The following is a 23,098-nucleotide window of genomic DNA, read 5'->3' on the forward strand; positions in this document are numbered from 1 at the left end:
TATAAGTCAATAGAAATGTAAAAAATAATATATAATTAGGCTTTCAATGAAAGAAAGTCGATTCCCCAAAAGAGTTCTTCCAGATCCAGAACGCCTGGCGTTCCGCGAGCGCTTTGTCATGGGTTCGTATCCTGGCCGGGGAGGATTTACTGGGCGCAAATCCTTAACTGTAGCCTCTGTTTAACTCAACAGTAAAATGTGTACTTGGTTGTAACAACGATTCTTCGCGGCGGGGATCGTATTCCAGGGACCTGCCCGAAACGCTACGCGTACTAGTGGCTGTACAAGAATGTAATAACTCTTGTATATATCTCAAAAAAGATGGATGGCGTCTGGGCTCTACAGAAAACTGCCCCATTTAAAGTCAGATCGAACAAAAAAACGTGGAAGAAATGGGCAGTTTTTAAATAGTTATCTTGGACAGTCATCGAGAAAAATTTACAATTGGGCCGCAATTTATACAATTTAAACAAATTAAGGCGGCCAAGTAATCAAACTAATGCACACACTGAAAAATTATTGCCCAATAAATCCCGAGGCTTTGACGAGATATTGCCTCGTAAACATTATAAGGACTTGACCCTCATCCAGTATATTGAGCAAAACATTAACTGAACAATGTTCCTGAACTGTGATGGAACACTAAGGATCAGAGACAAACAAATATCTTGGACACACGTTTCTTGTACCTCTATAGATATATCTATAGAGATAAATTATAGATATATCAAAATAATGTGATTTATCCACGCTTGTCCAAGATTTCTACGGTTGTTCCGGCAATATTTCTTATGTTCGCTGGGAGGACGTTGAACAACCGCGGACCTCTGATGTTTATACAGTGTTCTCTGATTGTGCCTATGGCACCTCTGCTCTTCACTGGTTCTATTCTGCATTTTCTTCCATATCGTTCACTCCAGTACGTTATTATTTTACTGTGTAGAGTAGGAACTTGGCCTTCCGGTATTTTCCATGTGTATATTATTTGGGATCTCTCTCGTCTCCTTTCTAGTGAGTACATTTGGAGAGCTTTGAGACGATCTCAATAATTTAGGTGCTTTATCACGTCTATGCGTGCCGTATATGTTCTCTGTATTCCCTCTATTTCAGCAATCTCTCCTGCTCTGAAAGGGGACGTGAGTACTGAGCAGTACTCAAGACGGAAGAACACAAGTGACTTGAAGAGCACAACCATTGTGATGGGATCCCTGGATTTGAAAGTTCTCGTAATCCATCCGATCATTTTTCAGGCTGATGCAATATTTGCTTGGTTATGTTCCCTAAACGTTAGGTCGTCAGACATCATTATTCCCAAATCCTTGACATGCTGTTTTCCTACTATGGGCAGATTCGATTGTATTTTGTACCCTGTATTATGTTTCAGATCCTCATTTTTGCCATACCTGAGTACCTGAAATTTATCACTGTTAAACATCATGTTATTTTCTGCTGCCCAATCGAAAACTTTGTTGATATTTGCTTGAAGTTTTTAATGTCTTCCGCTGAGGTAATTTTCATGCTGATTTTTGTGTCATCTGCAAATCTCAGCCCCTAATACAGGGGCGGAGATTTATGTATGAGGGAGTCCCTCCTCCATACAACCCCCCCCCCCCATAATCCAACCGCTTGGCTGCGTACCACCTAAGCGCAGTCAAGTCTATGCAGACAGCACGGAGGCGAAACTCACCCTTAAAACCATGCTCCCATAAGGCTTATATTCCCACTCTCTCCCTCTCAAGCTTCCATGATTGGTCCGTGTTTGCTCCTCTGATTAAAAGACAGACAAATATCGAAGAGTTTAAGTACCAGATTAGTTTTTTTTGGGTGGGGGGGGGGGGGGGGAAGACGCTTAGAGCGGTGAGGGTGGGTCCACTGGGGTGGGCCAGGTGCGTCACTTTTCATCTGGGGTGTGGAGGGAAGTCACCTGGGGTGGAAAGTACGGATTGTACTTGTTGGTGCTTAATGACGATTCCTTCATTATTCCTTCACTCCATGAAGACTCCTCCAATGTTCCTTCACTCCACGAAGACTCCTCCAATGTTCCTTCACGCCATGAAGACTCCTCCAATGTTCCTTCACGCCATGAAGACTCCTCCATTGTTCCTTGTAATAATATATTGCAGTCCTCTTCAATTGTGATTCGCTTCCTTATCTTAGCCTCGTCACCAAACACGAGTAAGAGTGGACTTACGTCCTTTATTAATCCATTAGAAAGAGGATGGGGTCCAGTACTGACCCCTGAGGCACTCCACTCGTTACCTCTCACCATGTTGGGACCTCTCCTCTTACTTTTTGTCTCCCTCCTGAGAGGTACCCCATCACCCACTTTATTACTCTTCCAGATTTATTGCAATAAAGGAAAATGCAGTCTGCAGTAACCTCTATGTCCTGTTTGAGTGTTTATCTTGTCGTAAAACTGTAATAAGTTGGCCAGACTGGATTTCTTTTGTTGACGGTTGGAAACAAGATTTGTAAGTTGTGAATGATCGCTGAGTCTACTTTTGTCTTGCCTCTCTGATATCTTAGAGGGAATACTTGGTAGTGATGCCTGTCTCAAGTGGAATGTTTCTGGTCTTCCTCCTTGTATACAGGTACCATATTGTGCAGCCTAAAGTATAAGTGGACTGTCCATTTTGGGGGCAACAGTCCTATTTTCTCTTATTTTCTTACTTCCCTCCATCTTCCCCCTCTCCCTCCCCTCCCTCACTATACTATACTCTCTCACTATACTATATATACTCTCTCTCTCTCTCTCTCTCTCCCTCTCTCCCTCTCCCTCTCTCCCTCTCCCTCTCTCCCTCTCCCTCTCTCTCTCTCTAGGAATAACCCACTCACTCGTCCCTATATACAACTATCCCCCACAACGACAACAATCAACAGAAATCCAACTATCCATTCCAATTTTCAGGAACCTTTGAAATCAATTCTCTTGCCATAGAGAATGGGACTTGAAGCGGTGAGGCAGGATTCGCTTCCCCCCACTCCCTGCCTTTGATAGAGGATCCAGCCCCTCCATCAGTGGGGTTTAGAGTGGTGAGGGTGCAGGGGGCGGGAACATGCAGCGGATCTGATCCTTTTGGTCAATATCGAGGCGCGATCTCACCCAACGGACTCCTCTTGATGTAAACACGTCTGGTGTAGTGAGTGTGTTGTGTGGTGAGGCACTCAGGGCGTTCGTCCCTCTGCCTCACTGTCTTGTCTCCTGGTCTGATTGGCTCTCCCTCACTATGTTTCTGCCTCGTTCCTTACTCTCTCTTTTCCTTCCCTCTCACTTCCCCTCACCAGCCAATAGCGACACCCCATCACTGTCACCAGCCAATAACGCCACCTAATCACTCTCACCAGCCAATAGCGACACCCCATCACTCTCACCAGCCAATAGCCGACTGACTCCTATCAGCCAAAAAAACCACCTTGCCCGGGTCACTGCCAGATATCAAGTGTTTACCTCTCCCTCGTTAAAATAACACTTCCAGTCCAATTCATTCCTCGGCCCAACTTGTCAATTTTAATCCCGCCTACCATTAGGGCAAGCTGGCTGCACATAGCACTTGGCGGACTATCTCCCTGGCTCGCCATAGTCCCTGGAGCCCCGGTGTGCCCGACACTCGCTCGCTGGAGTCATGTAGCCAATAAGCTGATAATGACTCGATCCCACACACAAAATTTCACATGTGGATAACCTGAGAACCGATAACGGGCTCCAGTGGTTGCTGTATGCAAGAGTAACGTCGCTTCGACGTTGATTCAATGTCATCAACGTTAATTCAGCGTTGGTGACGTCGAATTGGTGTTGCTTTTGGATATTGTGGTCTGTGAGGATCTCTGTCTCGGTAGTGTTGTAATTGTGCTGTGTTTGACTATATTGTGGTGACACGCACGCGCCTTCCCTGTCTCGCCTCATCACTGTAACCACCTCACAACACACAGGTCATCACAGTTAACACCGTCACAACATGGTTAACATGTTAACACTGTCACAAGCCCCCTTAGCTTGTGTCCACAGCATAAATCTATCATCTGAACATTCGTTTTGCATGTCAATATCAGCATTCAATAATATTTATACACATGCTAAACTCTACGGATATTTGATTGCACATTTCATATCTACCGACTCGGTGCAGGGGATGTGAAGGGTGGTTCCCCCTTCAGGGAGGGCTTAAGGGCTGTTAACATGACCACCTTATGTGAGATTTCATACAAATCACCACTGGCCATGTACACTTGCACGAGACTAGCCGTAAACATCTGGTTTCCAGTCTTAGACAGATAAACATTCTCATTTATAACTATATGGATTGGGCATTCGGCTATGACTGGCTTATTGTATTTGTTTGGGTTTGTTTGTTTCTATATTCCTCTTTCCCTCTCATTTCTCTTTCCTTCTCATTCTCTCTCCCATTCTCTCTTCCATTGTCTCTCCATCCTGTTCTCTCTCTCTCTCTCTCTCTCTCTCTCTCACTCTCTCTCTCTCTCTCTCTTCCCCATTTTTTCTCCCTCCCGTTCTCTGTACCTCCCTCCCTCCCCCCAATTCTCTCTACCTCGACCACACGTGGTCTCTACCAGGTCACACACGTGGCGACGCTAAGTGCCACGTGAAGTGTACACGTTGATGAACATAACGTGAACATGACCAAGGATCGATCCCTGATACCTTTATAGGTACTTTGTTGCGTCACCGTTCAGCACTGCGTACTCTACTATAATGACATCCCGGGAGTCTCATATTTTGTCTACATCACCTCACTTCAAAGCATTTATAATGAACTTGGTCAACGCCCTTATATGTAATCTTTGTAATCTAAATTGTTTATGTAATGGAACAATTAAAACGGCTTCTTTAGTTATGATGATATACGATATATTGAGATATTAAGGTATATATATATATATATAATATATTGTATATATCAAAGAGAGAGAGAGAGAGAGAGAGAGAGAGAGAGAGAGAGAGAGAGAGAGAGAGAGAGAGAGAGAGAGAGAGAGAGAGAGAGAGAGAGAGAAGTGGGATAGCTGCAGATCCTCTTGTCTCCAACTAATGGAAATCTAACCCCCAGAAGATAGCCTTGTCCGGACAGGTAGGACGATCTATCCTCTCCCAAGCCACCTCCACCATTCCCCGGGCTCACCCAATCAATTATATCTCAACTCCAAAAGACGACCCGGAAGCCAAGGTCTTGCAAATCACATTCATTTCCCCCCTCGTGTGAAAGGTAAATATTTAGTGGGTGTTAAGACCCGTGGCGGCTCTTCCCGCCAAACACACGACGGAAATACGACGTTCCTACAACGTTTCACAAGTTTTAACACCTCCTTTAACAACACAGCACGTTGTAACAACGTTCTAATACGTCATAAAAACGTTATAACAAGATGTAACAACTTTATTACAAGTTGTAACAAGCGGATAACAGGGATAGTTTTTGTGTTTGTATTGTTGGTGACACATGTCATAGATCCGCTATCTTCTTCAGCGTGACGTGACGAGATAACAGATATTCGTCTCCTCCAGCTCACATATACGCCCGGGGGGACTGGGTATATATACTGCTCAGACGCGGAATGGTTAATTGAATTAGAGTGCTGGAAGTCAAGAATGGTGAATGTGCTGGTGTGCTGGGAATGGAGTAGTTCCCCCTGGCCTAAGACTGCTGGCTTATGGAACGGTGATTACGAGTGACTGGGAGAGATATAACGACTGAACCAGCTGGTGGTGGGAGAGGCAGCGCCACAATGCCATGCCTCACGCTGTGAAAGATGCGGATAATTAAACCATCTGCGGATTTACGCTGAAGGAGATTACTTGAGAGAATGATCCGGCGGCTGAGGAAGAGAAGCGCTTATGTTGAATGTAAACTGGTGAGAGAATGGTTCCTGAACCAGGCTCCTGATTGGTGCAGCTCCGAGCATGCCACGCCACAGGCAGAAGAAGAATGAACTGATTGATTTCAAGTTGAATGATGATTGATTTGAACGAGGGAGGTGGAGCAGGCCAGATACAGTGTGTAGGCCAGGAGGCCAGACATACTGGGCCAGGGGGCCAGACATACCTGTAGTGTGGGGGAGGGTGACCGTGGGCCAGGGGGGGCCAGACATACCTGTAGTGTGGGGGAGGGTGACCGTGGGCCAGGCAGGGGATGGTGAAGGGCTGGCCCTCCACCACCTGCACCATCCTGTTCATCTCGGGGTCCATCCTGGGAGAGGTGTCCGTCAGGGGCGCAGCTGGGAATCAAACGGCCGTAAGTCATTACTCATTCACGTCTCCCTTAACACCGACCTAAAGATACACAACCCTTTAATGGACAATACAGTGTTAATCTGGCTAAATTCTACCTCACAGCTTCGTGTAGTGTGTGAATCTTGAAGGTCTGAAACTGTTTTAAATAATGTTAGGGAGTATTTACTAAATTAAACCGAATATATAATACAGTCTATAGTTAACTACAGTGGTTATGGAGTCTTAATGTTTTGAATACAAACTCTAATCTCTGTTTAATGTTCTTGAAATACATTTGACTGTTTTGTTAGGTGAGATTAGAGAATAGTTCAGGACGGAGAGTAAGGTTAACACTGCCTATATCTCCAGGTGTGTGGGCTGGGTGGACGGCAGGTGTGTGGGCTGGGTGGAAGGCAGGTGTGTGGGCTGGGTGGAAGGCAGGTGTGTGGGCTGGGTGGAAGGCAGGTGTGTGGGCTGGGTGGAAGGCAGGTGTGTGGTAATATTTGGATATGTAAGGTGAGATTAACTAGGCCAGGTAAGCTTACCTTAGCGTAGTTATGGCAAAGTTATGCTATGTTAGCTAAAGAAACTCGCCCCTCCCCTAATCTAACCTTACCTAAATGTGCACATTTCCGACTTAATCCGGCCTAATAATACACCAAATTATGTACTTGTGTATGTGTGTTAGCTCCGTCATATGTGACTATATAGTTGTTTGTTGTTTCTCTACTTTAAAATCAATATCATTTTCATAGTTTCTAACCTATTTTTTATTGTTAAAAGGCGGTTAGTTTATTGCGCACCCAATACTTATCCTGTGAGCGGTAGCGCAAAAAGGATTAGAGAGCATAAAAGGTGTCTATCAGACGTCAACGGAGAATAATTACTTTAGCAAATACAACAATTCTACACACCTTATAATCACAATGTCAGCTCGTTACAGCGATATTTTTAATTTCAATATCTGTGTATTAACAATTAATAATTATACATTCATGATAAGTCCATTCGCTAATACATAACTATTTTAGTTATGCGGGTGTTGCATGGTCACAGACAAGCTGCAGGTTATTATTATTAGTCTTCACTACACTGATTGTTCATTAATCTCATGTCATGTATCTACTGGAAGCATTTCAGATATTTTATCATTTGTTGTAAGATAGTTTGCAGGTCTTATTACAAATAATTAAGTCTAAACTCACGCTGCATGAAAACTGTCTATTAAACCATGGCGTAACTTCTCTCTACTTTTTGATCGTATTGTTAGAATGGAACTCTGTTCTGTCTCTTTGTATTTCCATTTGACTTGCAGACGAGGAGTCACAATAACGTGGCTGAAATATGTTGACCAGACCACACACTAGAAAGTGAAGGGACGACATGTTTCGGTCCGTCCTGGACCATTCTCCATCGACTTGAGAATGATCCAGGACGGACCGAAACGTCGTCGTCCCTTCACCTTCCATTTGACTTGGTCGATCATTTCCTGGATTATCTTTCCTTTATATATTCTTCTCATCGACCTGTTTCCAGATACCCTCAGATAAACTCTTTTTCTACATACTATCTCTTTTTCCTGACCCTTGTCTTATGGTCATAATTTTCAGTTCGATCTTATACTCATAGAGCAGGAGAGAATGATGACTGGCTCCTGGTGTGTGTCGTGATCCAAGGTCTCTGTGTCTTCCTCCTTCTGGGGCCACGACTGAGCAGAACTCTGGGTCCAATCCATTCTGGGTCAAGAGCAGAACTGATTGGGATGTGCTTGTATAAGGCCCAGGAGATAATATTATCATGTTGTGTGCATGCTATTGTTCTGCCTACTCAACACTTTCCACCATACGTATCTCTTAGATCTTACTTTAATATGTTGTTAATGTAAATAGTTATGAGTATTATTTAATTCGTATCAGTATGAATATTTCCAATAAAATAATAGATGGCACTCATTGGTACTCTGACGTCGCTTCCGTAAGTGCATGATGTCACTTGTCCAAGCCAATAGTTGCTTGGGAGACATCAAATCAGTCAATGAGTGACAAGATGGTTGACGTAGTGCGTGCGCGGGTGCGCATGACTGGCGCTAGAGAGCGCACCTGACCTCCTACCTGGCAGTACCTCAAGCACCAGGTGGTGAGGGTCCAGCCGTCCTCCTAAGGTCCCCCACCCTCATGAAACCGGTTACTTTAAAGTGTCCTAACCTACCAGAGGACCCAAAACAGAAAACGGGACAGTACGTCACTTTCGCCAGCGAGTAATAGGTCCCCCCTACAGGTAAGAGGTCTCCCGTCGCGGCTGAAAATCAATTACATCAACGTATATACACCCCCTTCAAAATTACGTCATTACGTCATTTTGTGGCGTCACAATCTATTTTGTGACGTCACTGCTTGTTCATTAACTACAGAGGAACTCATTCGTCGTAAGTAATTGGTAACGACTTCTCTTACCTTCCTAACTCGAATATCAACTACTAAGACTTATACGAGAATCTTTAGGGGATTTCCAATAATACCTCTCCCAAGATGGCTGTTTAAAACCAGGTTATGGGGCTGTGAGCCCCGGGTCTGAGCCCCGGGTCTGAACCCCGGGTCTGAGCCCCGGGTCTGAACCCCGGGTCTGAGCCCCGGGTCTGAACCCCGGCCACCATAAATGCCGTCAGTTTCTCCCGCGTATTGAGCTGTCTCACCTCACAGCCGTTTCTGTCTTCAATAATTACGGGAACCGTTAATTGGATAGTTAGTACCGCGCTAAATTGTGGTCCGGATCACCAAATTGATATTCAGTTAAAAAAGAGAAATGGAGTCGTGAGATTTTGTCTATGTAACAGGGAGGAGCGTCAGAGCTGGGAGAACTGTCACATTTCACCAGGGGGGGGGGGGGAGGGGTGTCGAGGCTAGGATGATAGGTGTAACAGACTGAGAGTGAGGATGGGAGGCTGGTAAGGATTAAGGAGGATATGAAGGGATGAGATGGTGTTTACCAATAATTAATCCGCCGTTACATAACCCAAGATAATGGTACCGTATCTATCCAATATTCACTTGAGCTCTGAGTGTGAGGCTTACAGTCTGGGCTCAGCTTGGGGCTGGGCGGCCCGTCAGATCAACAGGGCTCACGACTGCAGCAGACATTTCCAACTTGCAGCAGACATTTCCAACTTGCAGCAGACAACCAAACGTCTTGGTACGTCAAAAAACGTTGTTTGGGACGCCTCTATATGTGCTACGATTTAATCTCTCTCTTTCACAAAAGACTTATCTATTAAATCATCAGATTACATTTCACATCTGTACCTAATAGAAGCTAATAAAAGTCAAGTGTCGGTTGTAAGACAAATACTTTCCATAATAAATACTGAACAAGGAATAACATGTTGGGCACATTAGTTTAATTACCGGAAATTGTTACAAATGTCATAATTTCTTACTGTCAAAGTTAAATTTCAGCACAAAAATGTTCCATTGCATTTTAGTTTTGCGACTAAAAGTCTTGAAATTAAAAGTAGATGAGTCAGTTCAAATTTTAAACGAGAGCAATGAGGGTATCGCCCAGGTAATGTTAGCGTGCCCCCTGGGCAGTAGGGGCATGGGGCATCCCCAGTCTTGTGCGGGGCATAGGGCATCCCCAGTCTTGGGCGGGGCATGGGGCATCTCCAGTCTTGGGCGGGGCATGGGGCATCACCAGTCTTGGGCGGGGCATGGGGCATCCCCAGTCTTGGGCGGGGCATGGGGCATCACCAGTCTTGGGCGGGGCATGGGGTATCCCCAGTCTTGGGCGGGGCATGGGGCATCACCAGTCTTGGGCGGGGCATGGGGCATCCCCAGTCTTGGGCGGGGCATGGGGCATCACCAGTCTTGGGCGGGGCATGGGGCATCACCAGTCTTGGGCGGGGCATGGGGCATCACCAGTCTTGGGCGGGGCATGGGGCATCACCAGTCTTGGGCGGGGCATGGGGCATCACCAGTCTTGGGCGGGGCATGGGGCATCATCCAAACAAATCAGGACTATCAGAAACACCTGTATTTTCATGTAATTAAAACCAATAATATTGACCTTAAAGCTGTCTTTCTACTAGACATTTATAAACACCATTACACATGTCTCCGCCGTTCCACAGTGGCGTCTGATAATGAAAATTACAATTATTCGTTACTTTTTCTATTGATTTGTGTTTGGAAAACCAGATCTTGCTGTCTTTTTTTAGTTGAAGTATTCAACAGGTTTATTGACGTGTTCTCTATGTTTCGTTTGTAAATGGCGGCGAAGTTTGGTTGTTATTGCAGTGTTACATAACAGAGAACACACTATGGCTGTTCTTCTTCTTTATGACCTGTCTTTATAAGTCCAAGGCAGACGTGTTCGTCACAATATTCTCGTGTTTGTGATGACTGATGAGCCAGATGTCTTTCCTTACACCGTGTTCCACCTTGGGAGAGTGGGGTGGTGTGAGAGGAGAGAGGGACATGGGGAGGAGTGAGGGAAGAGAGAGGGGAGGGGGCGAGGAGGGTGAGAGACAGTATGGGGAGAGAGGTATGAGGGAAGGTATGGTGGGACAGCATCACGTGTTATGGTGTCATCTGAACGGACAGTTGTGACATATGCGGAAGGAAAGTGAAACTAGAAACTTAGAAAGATGGGAGATGTGAGAGGGAAGAAACTTAGAAAGAGGGGAGAGGTGAGAGGGAAGAAACTTAGAAAGATGGGAGATATGAGAGGGAAGAAACTTAGAAAGATGGGAGATATGAGAGGGAAGAAACTTAGAAAGATGGGAGATATGAGAGGGAAGAAACTTAGAAAGATGGGAGATATGAGAGGGAAGAAACTTAGAAAGATGGGAGATATGAGAGGGAAGAAACTTAGAAAGATGGGAGAGGTGAGAGGGAAGAAACTTAGAAAGATGGGAGATATGAGAGGGAAGAAACTTAGAAAGAGGGGAGAGGTGAGAGGGAAGAAACTTAGAAAGATGGGAGATATGAGAGGGAAGAAACTTAGAAAGATGGGAGAGGTGAGAGGAAGTATAATGAGTATTCTCAGTAGTGTAGAGGATCAGGGGAACCATCAAGACCAGAACCACAGCAGAGGACAACCAGGTGTTCCACTAGAGCACAAGCTGGAAGACTGTGAGGCCTCACCTAGCACGGTGAGAGAGGTGGGCGGGCTGGTGATGGGCGTGTGGGCGGCGCGATGCCTCATGCGACACATGAAGGAGGCGTGGGCGTCCGTCTGCGTCACCTCCTGGACGTACAACGTCCTCCCCGACCCGTACACGTACCTGTAGACGGAAGGGACAACACCTACACTCAAATATACACCAGGATTAATATGGGTATTTGGCTTACACAATTACTCACACTGAAAAAGAGTGCCAGAGCTAAGAAGGGTAAGCTACGAACATAGGCTAGTGGGACTGGCTCTAACATCCCCTAGAGGATAGAAGAAACAGAGATATGATCACAACTTACAAAATACTGAGGGGAATAGATCAGGTGGACAAGGATAGCTTCTTCTGACTGACAGACAGGACAATATGTACTAAAATTTAATATGTCCAACACGCGTCCTCTCTCATATGCCCTCACCCTCTCCTCCCCCCCCTCCCACTCCCCTTCACGTCTATCCTTCTCTCCCTTGCCCCCACCCCTCCCCCTTATCCCTACCCTCCCCCTTAACCCCTACCCATTCTGTCAAAACAAATTGAATGGCAAATGAATCGAGTGAGTTCAAAATTGGAAATGAGTTACATATGTGCTAACACGATGCTTTTATGGCTTGATAATACAACAACAACTCTTTTACAAGTCTGTTGTAGCAGGTGTGTTGAGTGTGATGGCCACGGAGGGTCAACACTCATGTGTTGAGTGTGATGGTCAGGGAGGGTCAACACTCATGTGTTGAGTGTGATGGTCAGGGAGGGTCAACACTCATGTGTTGAGTGTGTTGGTCAGGGAGGGTCAACACTCATGTGTTGAGTGTGTTGGTCAGGGAGGGTCAACACTCATGTGTTGAGTGTGTTGGTCAGGGAGGGTCAACACTCATGTGTTGAGTGTGATGGTCAGGGAGGGTCAACACACTCATGTGTTGAGTGTGATGGTCAGGGAGGGTCAACACTCTCATGTGTTGAGTGTGATGGTCAGGGAGGGTCAACACACTCATGTGTTGAGTGTGATGGCCACGGAGGGATGGTCAACACAATAAACATAAAATAATGACACTCTCACAAAACTTGGTCAATACGGGCGCCAGTTCGCAGCGCAACATGCAATACACCAATGCAATAAACGAAATTAATTGAAAATCGTGTTATCTAGATTAATGGCGGACTGATACAATACCGGGCTGCATATTCCATTCCATTAATACCCTGATGAATACAAATAAAGATATCTATCATATATGATGAAATCGACACTGGATTGTAGTTCCCTCTCCTCACACACACACACACACACACACACACACACACACACACACACACACACACACACACACACACACACACACACACACTGCCTACTGGAAACAGCCTACCTGTAACGATTCGAGAAAGAGACCTGGGAGTGGATGTGACACCTAATCTAACTCCTGAGGCACATATAAATAGGATAACGACAGCAGCGTACTCTACACTGCCGAAAATTAGAACTTCATTCAGAAACCTAAATGAGGAGGCTTTTAGGGCGCTTTACACTGCCTACGTGAAACCCGTCTTAGAGTATGCCGCGCCATCATGGAGCCCCCACCTGAAGAAACACATAAGGAAACTGGAGAACGTTCAGAGGTTTGCGACGAGGCTTGTCCCAGAGTTACGAGGGATGGGATATGAAGAGCGTCTGAAGGAACTGAACCTTACAACAATAGAGAAAAGAAGGGAGAGAGGAGATATGATAGGGACATATAAAATACTCAGGGGAATTGACAAAGTGGAAATAGATGAAATGTTCACACGTAATAATAACAGAACGAGGGGACATGGGTGGAAACTGGAAACTCAGATGAGTCACAGAGATGTTAGGAAGTTTTCTTTTAGCGTGAGAGTAGTGGAAAAATGGAATGCACTTGGGGAACAGGTTGTGGAAGCAAATACTATTCATACTTTTAAAATTAGGTATGATAGGGAAATGGGACAGGAGTCATTGCTGTAAACAACCGATAGCTGGAAAGGCAGGATCCAAGAGTCAATGCTCGATCCTGCAAGCACAAATAGGTAAGCACAAATAGGTGAGTAGAAACACACACACACACACACACACACACACACACACACACACACACACACACACACACACAAACATGCACTAGGAAGTGATGTGGTGGAGACAGACTAGTAAGCTAAGCATATCTAAACAATCACTCTATACATACGAAGATAAGAAAGAGTGAAATTGCATGAGACACATTGACTCACAGGATGCACCTCCTATGTATATCCACCCAAACTCACTCATATGTCTGTCTAACTGACCATGAAACAATCCAGTAATCCCCCGTCTATAATCACAGGTAAAGTGTTAAGTAAATCAACCATCATATTTCCAAAACGTATATATAAAAATCCTCACGCAAATATCGGAATACACTTGATTATATCTGAAAACTTCATGGTGGTGCTCGGCCAGCAGACGCCGCGAAGGGTCAGATAACGCATCGTGTCTGGCTGAAGATATTCTGATATCTTCCTGCTCTCTGACGCAAGAGAGCAAAGAGCAGTGCGCTTATCTTACTGACATGGCTCATGGGATCACTCCACAAGCTCAGGTTTACTGCACCTCTCCTTCTCTTAGTCCCACCGCAGGGCACCAGTGGCTCTGAACGCAGCATTGCAGCACCTGTGATGCCGTGTTCTGGCTCTGAACGCAGCATTGCAGCACCTGTGATGCCGTGTTCTGGCTCTGAACGCAGCATTGCAGCACCTGTGATGCCGTGTTCTGGCTCTGAACGCAGCATTGCAGCACCTGTGATGCCGTGTTCTGGCTCTGAACGCAGCATTGCAGCACTGTGATGCCGTGTTCTGGCCCTGAACGCAGCATTGCAGCACCTGTGATGCCGTGTTCTGGCCCTGAACGCAGCATTGCAGCACTGTGATGCCGTGTTCTAGCCCAGAACGCAGCATTGCAGCAACTGTGATGCCGTGTTCTAGCCCTGAACGCAGCATTGCAGCAACTGTGATGCCGTGTTCTGGCTCTGAACGCAGCATTGCAGCACCTGTGATGCCGTGTTCTGGCTCTGAACGCAGCATTGCAGCACCTGTGATGCCGTGTTCTGGCTCTGAACGCAGCATTGCAGCACCTGTGATGCCGTGTTCTGGCTCTGAACGCAGCATTGCAGCACCTGTGATGCCGTGTTCTGGCTCTGAACGCAGCATTGCAGCACCTGTGATGCCGTGTTCTGGCTCTGAACGCAGCATTGCAGCACCTGTGATGCCGTGTTCTGGCTCTGAACGCAGCATTGCAGCACCTGTGATGCCGTGTTCAGGCTCTGAACGCAGCATTGCAGCACCTGTGATGCCGTGTTCTAGCCCTGAACGCAGCACTGCAGCACCTGTGATGCCGTGTTCTAGCCCTGAACGCAGCATTGCAGCATACTGCCACAGCTGGAACACAGTTAAAATACATAGAAACACAAATAACAATTTCTAAAGAAAATATTGACCGTAAATCTTTTAATTAACTTTCATATTGTCTTGTTAACTGTGATTCAGGACGGCAACAATATTTAGTTACAAAAAGCTTTATTAGTCACTATTAATTAAACTATTACTGCTGGCAATTTGCATTCTAACATCAGTTTATTATGATAAATATCATAAGTTTATTTGGTTAATTCAATATTGTCTCTGTTAAATATTTTCACTTTCCAGTATATAAATATGTATCCATTGACCCACTACACCCATGAGTGACCATTGACCACTACACCCATAAGTGACCATTGACCCACTACACCCATGAGTGACCATTGACCACTACACCCATGAGTGACCATTGACCCACTACACCCATGAGTGACCATTGACCCACTACACCCATGAGTGACCATTGACCACTACACCCATGAGTGACCATTGACCCACTACACCCATGAGTGACCATTGACCACTACACCCATGAGTGACCATTGACCCACTACACCCATGAGTGACCATTGACCCACTACACCCATGAGTGACCATTGACCACTACACCCATGAGTGACCATTGACCACTATACCCATGAGTGACCATTGACCCACTACACCCATAAGTGACCATTGACCACTACACCCATGAGTGACCATTGACCCACTACACCCATGAGTGACCATTGACCCACTACACCCATGAGTGACCATTGACCACTACACCCATGAGTGACCATTGACCCACTACACCCATAAGTGACCATTGACCACTACACCCATGAGTGACCATTGACCACTACACCCATGAGTGACCATTGACCCACTACACCCATGAGTGACCATTGACCACTACACCCATGAGTGACCATTGACCACTACACCCATGATCACCCCCCCCCCCCTGCAGTTTTCAAAATATCCCAAACATCCCAAATTCGACGCCAGAGCCACATTTTGGGGCCAAAATCAGGCTCTCTGCACGTATTCGCAGTTTGAAATTCCGACTTTTTATACTGAAAATATGCCAATTACTGAAAGCGGCGGTGGGTCACATTTTGCCCAAACCCCCCTGCAGTTTTCAAATTATTGGAAATATCGCACATATACCCCACATACACACTGTGCCACACACTGACTGTGTCACATAATGTTTACGGGAGTTAAACCTCACGTCGGTGGAAGACAGAAGAGTTAGGGGGGACATGATCACCACATACAAGATTCTCAAAGGAATTGAAAGGGTAGATAAGGACATGCCATTTTACACAAGGGGCACACGCACTAGGGGACACAGGTGGAAACTGAGTACCCAATTGAGCCATATATATTAGAAAGAACTTTTTCAGTGTCAGAGTGGTTGACAAATGGAATGCATTAGGAAGTGATGTGGTGGAGGCTGACTCCATACACAGTTTCAAGTGTAGATATGATAGAGCTCAATAGGCTCAGGAATCTGTACACCAGTTAATTGACTGTTGAGAGGCGGGACCAAAGAGCCAGAGCTCAACCCCCACACACACTGTGCCACACTATACACACTGTGCCACACCTATTCCCCCTAAAGGTTATGGTAACTGGTGTGGAATAATTGCTGATTGTAGAAGCTCTCAGCTAAAAAATTGGATTTTGATGTCATTTAAATTGCACTTTGGTGGTTTTAGCTGTTCAAGTTTTTTGTACAATTATCATTAAAGGTATCGTATACCCGTATGATATTGTTAGTCACAATAAGGGGCTGTTCATGATTATATTAGTAACAACAGGGGCTACACATTATATTAGTAACAACAGGGGCTACACATTATATTAGTAACAACAGGGGCTACACATTATATTAGTAACAACAGGGGCTACACATTATATTAGTAACAACAGGGGCTACACATTATATTAGTAACAGGGGCTACACATTATATTAGTAACAACAGGGGCTACACATTATATTAGTAACAACAGGGGCTACACATTATATTAGTAACAACAGGGGCTACACATTATATTAGTAACAACAGGGGCTACACATTACATCAGTAACAACAGGGGCTACACATTACATCAGTAACAACAGGGGCTACACATTATATTAGTAACAACAGGGGCTACACATTATATTAGTAACAACAGGGGCTACACATTATATTAGTAACAACAGGGGCTACACATTATATTAGTAACAGGGGCTACACATTATATTAGTAACAACAGGGGCTACACATTATATTAGTAACAACAGGGGCTACACATTATATTAGTAACAACAGGGGCTACACATTACATCAGTAACAACAGGGGCTACACATTACATCAGTAACAACAGGGGCTACACATTATATTAGTAACAACAGGGGCTACACATTATATTAGTAACAACAGGGGCTACACATTATATTAGTAACAACAAGGGCTACACATTACATCAGTAACAATAGGGGCTACACAATACAGCAGTAACAATAGGGGCTATACAGTGCAGAATCGAGCAGCCATACAGAGGCGAGGCAGTTACTGAGGATGTTTCGTTCACCAAGTTCGTCAAAAGAAAATCCCCTGCATGGGGAGCACTGACACCTGTGAGGCGAGTGTGAGCACTGTGTAGGTGTACCTGGCACTGTGTAGGTGTACCTGGCACCGTGTAGGTGTACCTGGCACTGTGTAGGTGTACCTGGCACTGTGTAGGTGTACCTGGCACTGTGTAGGTGTACCTGGCACCGTGTAGGTGTACCTGGCACCGTGTAGGTGTACCTGGCACCGTGTAGGTGTACCTGGCACTGTGTAGGTGTACCTGGCACTGTGTAGGTGTACTTGGCACTGTGTAGGTGTACCTGGCACTGTGTAGGTGTACCTGGCACTGTGTAGGTGTATCTGGCACTGTGTAGGTGTACCTGGCACTGTGTAGGTGTACCTGGCACTGTGTAGGTGTACCTGGCAGTGTGTAGGTGTACCTGGCACTGTGTAGGTGTACCTGGCACAGTGTAGGTGTACCTGGCACTGTGTAGGTGTACCTGGCACCGTTTAGGTGTACCTGGCACTGTGTAGGTGTAACTGGCACTGTGTAGGTGTACCTGGCACCGTGTAGGTGTACCTGTCACTGTGTAGGTGTACCTGGCACCGTGTAGGTGTACCTGGCACTGTGTACGTGTACCTGGCACAGTGTAGGTGTACCTGGCACTGTGTACGTGTACCTGGCACTGTGTAGGTGTACCTGGCACTGTGTAGGTCTACCTGGCACTGTGTAGGTGTACCTGGCACTGTGTAGGTGTACCTGGCACTGTGTAGGTGTACCTGGCACCGTGTAGGTGTACCTGGCACTGTGTAGGTGTACCTGGCACTGTGTAGGTGTACCTGGCAGTGTGTAGGTGTACCTGGCACTGTGTAGGTGTACCTGGCACAGTGTAGGTGTACCTGGCACTGTGTAGGTGTACCTGGCATCGTGTAGGAAAATGCGTTCATACGGTGTGTAAAAATGAAACATTCAGAATTCCAAAACAAAAATTCATTTCGACAAATCGGGTGTGAATTAGTACGGAATTAGTTCCAATTAGCAGCCGTTAAAGAGCAAAAGGGTGCAATTAAGCGGCCATTGATTAATTACGGAAGCCCTAATGCCTTCCTAATTGACGAAGCTATATGTGTGTGAATCACCACCCCGCGCCTCGGGCCCACACGGCATTATTTATGGCGACACGGAGGCGAAGGTGAGTGAGGCAGGTGTTGATAGTGAGGTGTTGGTGTGGGGGGGGGGTGTTGAAAGTGAGGTGTTGGTGGTGGGGGGTGTTGATAGTGAGGTGTTGGTGGTGGGGGTGTTGAAGGTGAGGTGTTGGTGGTGGGGGAGGGGGGGGGGTGTTGAAAATGAGGTGGTGGTTGAGGGGGAGGGGGTGTTGAAATTGAAAAATATATTAATTCAGGAAAACTTGCCTTATTAGGCAAATCAGGCTTTGCATAGTAGGCCGAGTACTGCGTTCTGGCTACTAGGTACAACATATATATATATATATATATATATATATATATATATATATATATATATATATATATATATATATATATATATATATATATATATATATATATATATATATATATATATATATAATATATATATATATGTAGAACAGTACAGACATTTGCTGATGCCACCAAGCTAGGCATCAAAGTTGCATCACTATTAAAGTGATAGTGAGCGCAAGTTGACCTCAACACTCAAGCTAATTAGCTTGACAAATGGCAGGTGATGTTGAATGCTGAAGAATGTAAAGTGATCCACATTAGATATATTAATGAAGAGCAAACTGAAAATAACAAAATAAAAATTACAAATGGATCTTCCAAATTTGGAACTATGAAGGTATTGCTAACTTGGTATATTTTATGGTGGCGTCTTGTGCTTGAGTATGGCATGAAGAGTACCAGGCGACCACGAGAGAGAGAGAGAGACAGAGAGAGAGAGAGAGAGAGAGAGAGAGAGAGAGAGAGAGAGAGAGAGAGAGAGAGAGAGAGAGAGAGAGAGAGGGGGGGGGGGAGGGGCCAGGTATCAGTTCAGGAGAAGCTGGGAGTGCTGATCGACTTCATTTCCGAAGAGATCCGGGGAATTTAAATGATCCCAACGCCTTCGTTTTCCTTCCAGGATGGTTGCTGAGCTCCCTGGTGTCCCCAGGATGGTTCGTGAGCTCCCTGGTGTCTCCAGGATGGTTGTTGAGCTCCCTGGTGTCCCCAGGATGGTTGTTGAGCTCCCTGGTGTTCCCAGGATGGTTCTTGAGTTCCCTGGTGTTCCCAGGATGGTTCTTGAGCTCCCTGGTGTCCCCAGGATGGTTCTTGAGCTCCCTGGTGTTCCCAGGATGGTTCTTGAGCTCCCTGGTGTCTCCAGGATGGTTCATGAGCCCCCTGGTGTCTCCAGGACGGTTCATGAGCCCCCTGGTGTCCCCAGGATGGTTCTTGAGCCCCCTGGTGTCCCCAGGATGGTTCATGAGCCTCCTGGTGTCTCCAGGACGGTTCATGAGCCCCCTGGTGTCCCCAGGATGGTTCATGAGCCCCCTGGTGTCCCCAGGACGGTTCATGAGCCTCCTGGTGTCTCCAGGACGGTTCATGAGTCTCCTGGTGTCTCCAGGATGGTTCTTGAGCCTCCTGGTGTCTCCAGGATGGTTCATGAGCCTCCTGGTGTCTCCAGGACGGTTCATGAGCCTCCTGGTGTCTCCAGGATGGTTCATGAGCCTCCTGGTGTCTCCAGGATGGTTCATGAGCCCCCTGGTGTCTCCAGGATGGTTCTTGAGGCCACCCTGGTGTCCCCAGGGCGGTTCTTGAACCCCCCTGATGTTCCCAGGGCGGTTCTTGAACCCCCTGGTATATTTATATATTTCACTTCCGTGCTACAAAATACCTCACTGACTCCCTCCCCCCCCCCCCCCCCCCCCCCGACCTTTCTCTCAACCCACACAAACAATGTTGACCCTAAAAACGTGTTGACGTTTATCAAATGGATTTTTCCTGCAGTCGTCCAGGCCGTGACAGTCAGCATTACCACAACCCCACATTCCTGGCCTGGGGAAAGTCAAATATTACTTGATAAAATACTCGAAATATTTGGCGTGGAAAAATCCTAAACCACTGAAGGAATTATGTAGTTGTTGATGCTCAGTTGTTGTTGTAGGGAGTTGTTGATGCTCAGTTGTTGTTGTAGGGAGTTGTTGATGCTCAGTTGTTGTTGTAGGGAGTTGTTGATGCTCAGTTGTTGTTGTAGGGAGTTGTTGATGCTCAGTTGTTGTTGTAGGGAGTTGTTGATGCTCAGTTGTTGTTGTAGGGAGTTGTTGATGCTCAGTTGTTGTTGTAGGGAGTTGTTGATGCTCAGTTGTTGTTGTAGGGAGTTGTTGATGCTCAGTTGTTGTTGTAGGGAGTTGTTGATGCTCAGTTGTTGTTGTAGGGAGTTGTTGATGCTCAGTTGTTGTTGTAGTGAGTTGTTGATGCTCAGTTGTTGTTGTAGGGAGTTGTTGATGCTCAGTTGTTGTTGTAGGGAGTTGTTGATGCTCAGTTGTTGTTGTAGGGAGTTGTTGATGCTCAGTTGTTGTTGTAGGGAGTTGTTGATGCACAGTTACTGCTGCACAGTTGTTGATGCACAGTTACTGCTGCACAGTTGTTGATGCACAGGTGTCAAAGAGGTAACTATTGTGAGCCCTGAGAGTCTCAGGTCCTAACAAGCAGACAGTGTGGCCGTGGGTCTCCTCTGTGTACTCATCAAAGTTGTGCTATGGATGAGTCAGTCACTATTTATAAGGTGTTAAAACCTGGCCCGTACTGTGTGTGTGTGTGTGTGTGTGTGTGTGTGTGTGTGTGTGTGTGTGTGTGTGTGTGTGTGTGTGTGTGAGAGTGTGTGTGTGTGTGTGTGTGTGTGTGTGTGTGTGTGTGTGTGTGTGTGTGTGTGTGTGTGTGTGTGTGTGTGTGTGCAAAATGCCGAAGATTTTCGTACATTGTACAAAAAAAAATCACAGAAACAAAACAATTTTGGAAATAATGAGACACAGCCAACCGGTTCTGTTCCTTGCCTGCCCTCCCGTAACTGTCTTAACCAAACCACACACACACACACACACACACACACACACACACACACACACACACACACACACACACACAGGATTGAGCTACGAGGAAAGGCTAAAGGAGCTGAACCTCACATCCCTGGAAAACAGAAGAGTAAGGGGAGACATGATAACCACCTACAAAATTCCCAGGGGAATTGACAGGGTGGACAAAGACAAACTCTTCAGCACGGGTGGGACACGAACAAGGGGACACAGGTGGAAACTTAGTACCCAGATGAGCCACAGAGACGTTAGAAAGAAATTTTTCAGTGTCAGAGTAGTTAATAAATGGAATGCACTAGGAAGTGATGTGGTGGAGGCTGACTCCATACACAGTTTCAAATGTAGATATGATAGAGCCCAGCAGGCTCAGGAATCTGTACACCAGTTGATTGACAGTTGAGAGGCAGGACCAAAGAGCCAAAGCTCAACCCCCGCAAGCACAATTAGGTGAGTACACACACACACACACACACACACACACACACACACACACACACACACACACACACACACACACACACACACACACACACACACACATTTACAAATATTCTCGGGAGCACTGGGAGGCGTTTCCGTGTTTACAAACCATTCAGGAAGAGCTCACGTGATGGTGGGTAGTGAGCTCTCGGCGCTCTCAAAGCCTCATCACCAAGAACATTTCATTTATTTTCTTTAAACTCAAAATTCTCAGCCCAGAAATTTATTATTACAAGAGAGAGGACTCAGAGGACCTCAGCGCGCCACAAGAGAGGACCCAGATGACCTCAGCGCGCCACAAGAGAGGACCCAGAGGACCTCAGCGCGCCACAAGAGAGAGAGGACCCAGAGGACCTCAGCGCGCCAAAAGAGAGAGAGAGGACCCAGAGGACCTCAGCGCGCCACAAGAGAGAGGACCCAGAGGACCTCAGCTCGCCACAAGTGAGGACCCAGAGGACCTCAGCGCGCTACAAGAGAGAGGACCCAGAGGACCTCAGCTCGCCACAAGTGAGGACCCAGATGACCTCAGCGCGCCACAAGAGAGAGGACCCAGAGGACCTCAGCTCGCCACAAGAGAGGACCCAGATGACCTCAGCGCGCCACAAGAGAGAGGGCCCAGAGGACCTCAGCGCGCCAAAAGAGAGAGAGAGGACCCAGAGAACCTCAGCGCGCCACAAGAGAGAGGACCCAGAGGACCTCAGCGCGCCACAAGAGAGAGGACCCAGATGACCTCAGCGCGCCACAAGAGAGGACCCAGAGGACCTCAGCGCGCCAAAAGAGAGAGAGAGGACCCAGAGGACCTCAGCGCGCCACAAGAGAGAGGACCCAGATGACCTCAGCGCGCCACAAGAGAGGACCCAGAGGACCTCAGCGCGCCACAAGAGAGAGGACCCAGATGACCTCAGCGCGCCACAAGAGAGGACCCAGAGGACCTCAGCGCGCCAAAAGAGAGAGAGAGGACCCAGAGGACCTCAGCTCGCCACAAGAGAGAGAGGACCCAGAGGACCTCAGCGCACCACAAGAGAGAGAGGACCTCAGCGCACCACAAGAGAGAGAGGACCCAGAGGACCTCAGCGCACCACAAGAGAGAGAGGACCCAGATGACATCAGCTCGCCACATGAGAGAGAGGACCCAGATGACATCAGCTCGCCACAAGAGAGAGGACCCAGATGACATCAGCTCGCCACATGAGAGAGAGG

The 23,098-nt window shown here is 46.6% G+C and overlaps 1 protein-coding gene across 1 annotated transcript in view; it reads right to left on the bottom strand.

Moving 5' to 3' along the window:
• The window catches only part of LOC138372276 (cell adhesion molecule Dscam1-like), a 183,155-nt gene that overhangs the window by 112,864 nt on the left and 47,193 nt on the right, over positions 1–23,098 (bottom strand). The window contains exons 4-5 of the mRNA XM_069337554.1: positions 11,359–11,498; positions 6,102–6,225 (exon numbers count right to left, since the gene is read on the bottom strand). Of these exons, the coding sequence (XP_069193655.1) occupies positions 6,102–6,225; positions 11,359–11,498 (264 nt within the window). The remainder of the gene's footprint in view (positions 1–6,101; positions 6,226–11,358; positions 11,499–23,098) is intronic.

Source organism: Procambarus clarkii, chromosome 38 (assembly GCF_040958095.1).
Source record: "Procambarus clarkii isolate CNS0578487 chromosome 38, FALCON_Pclarkii_2.0, whole genome shotgun sequence".
Taxonomy (NCBI): Eukaryota; Metazoa; Arthropoda; class Malacostraca; order Decapoda; family Cambaridae; genus Procambarus; species Procambarus clarkii.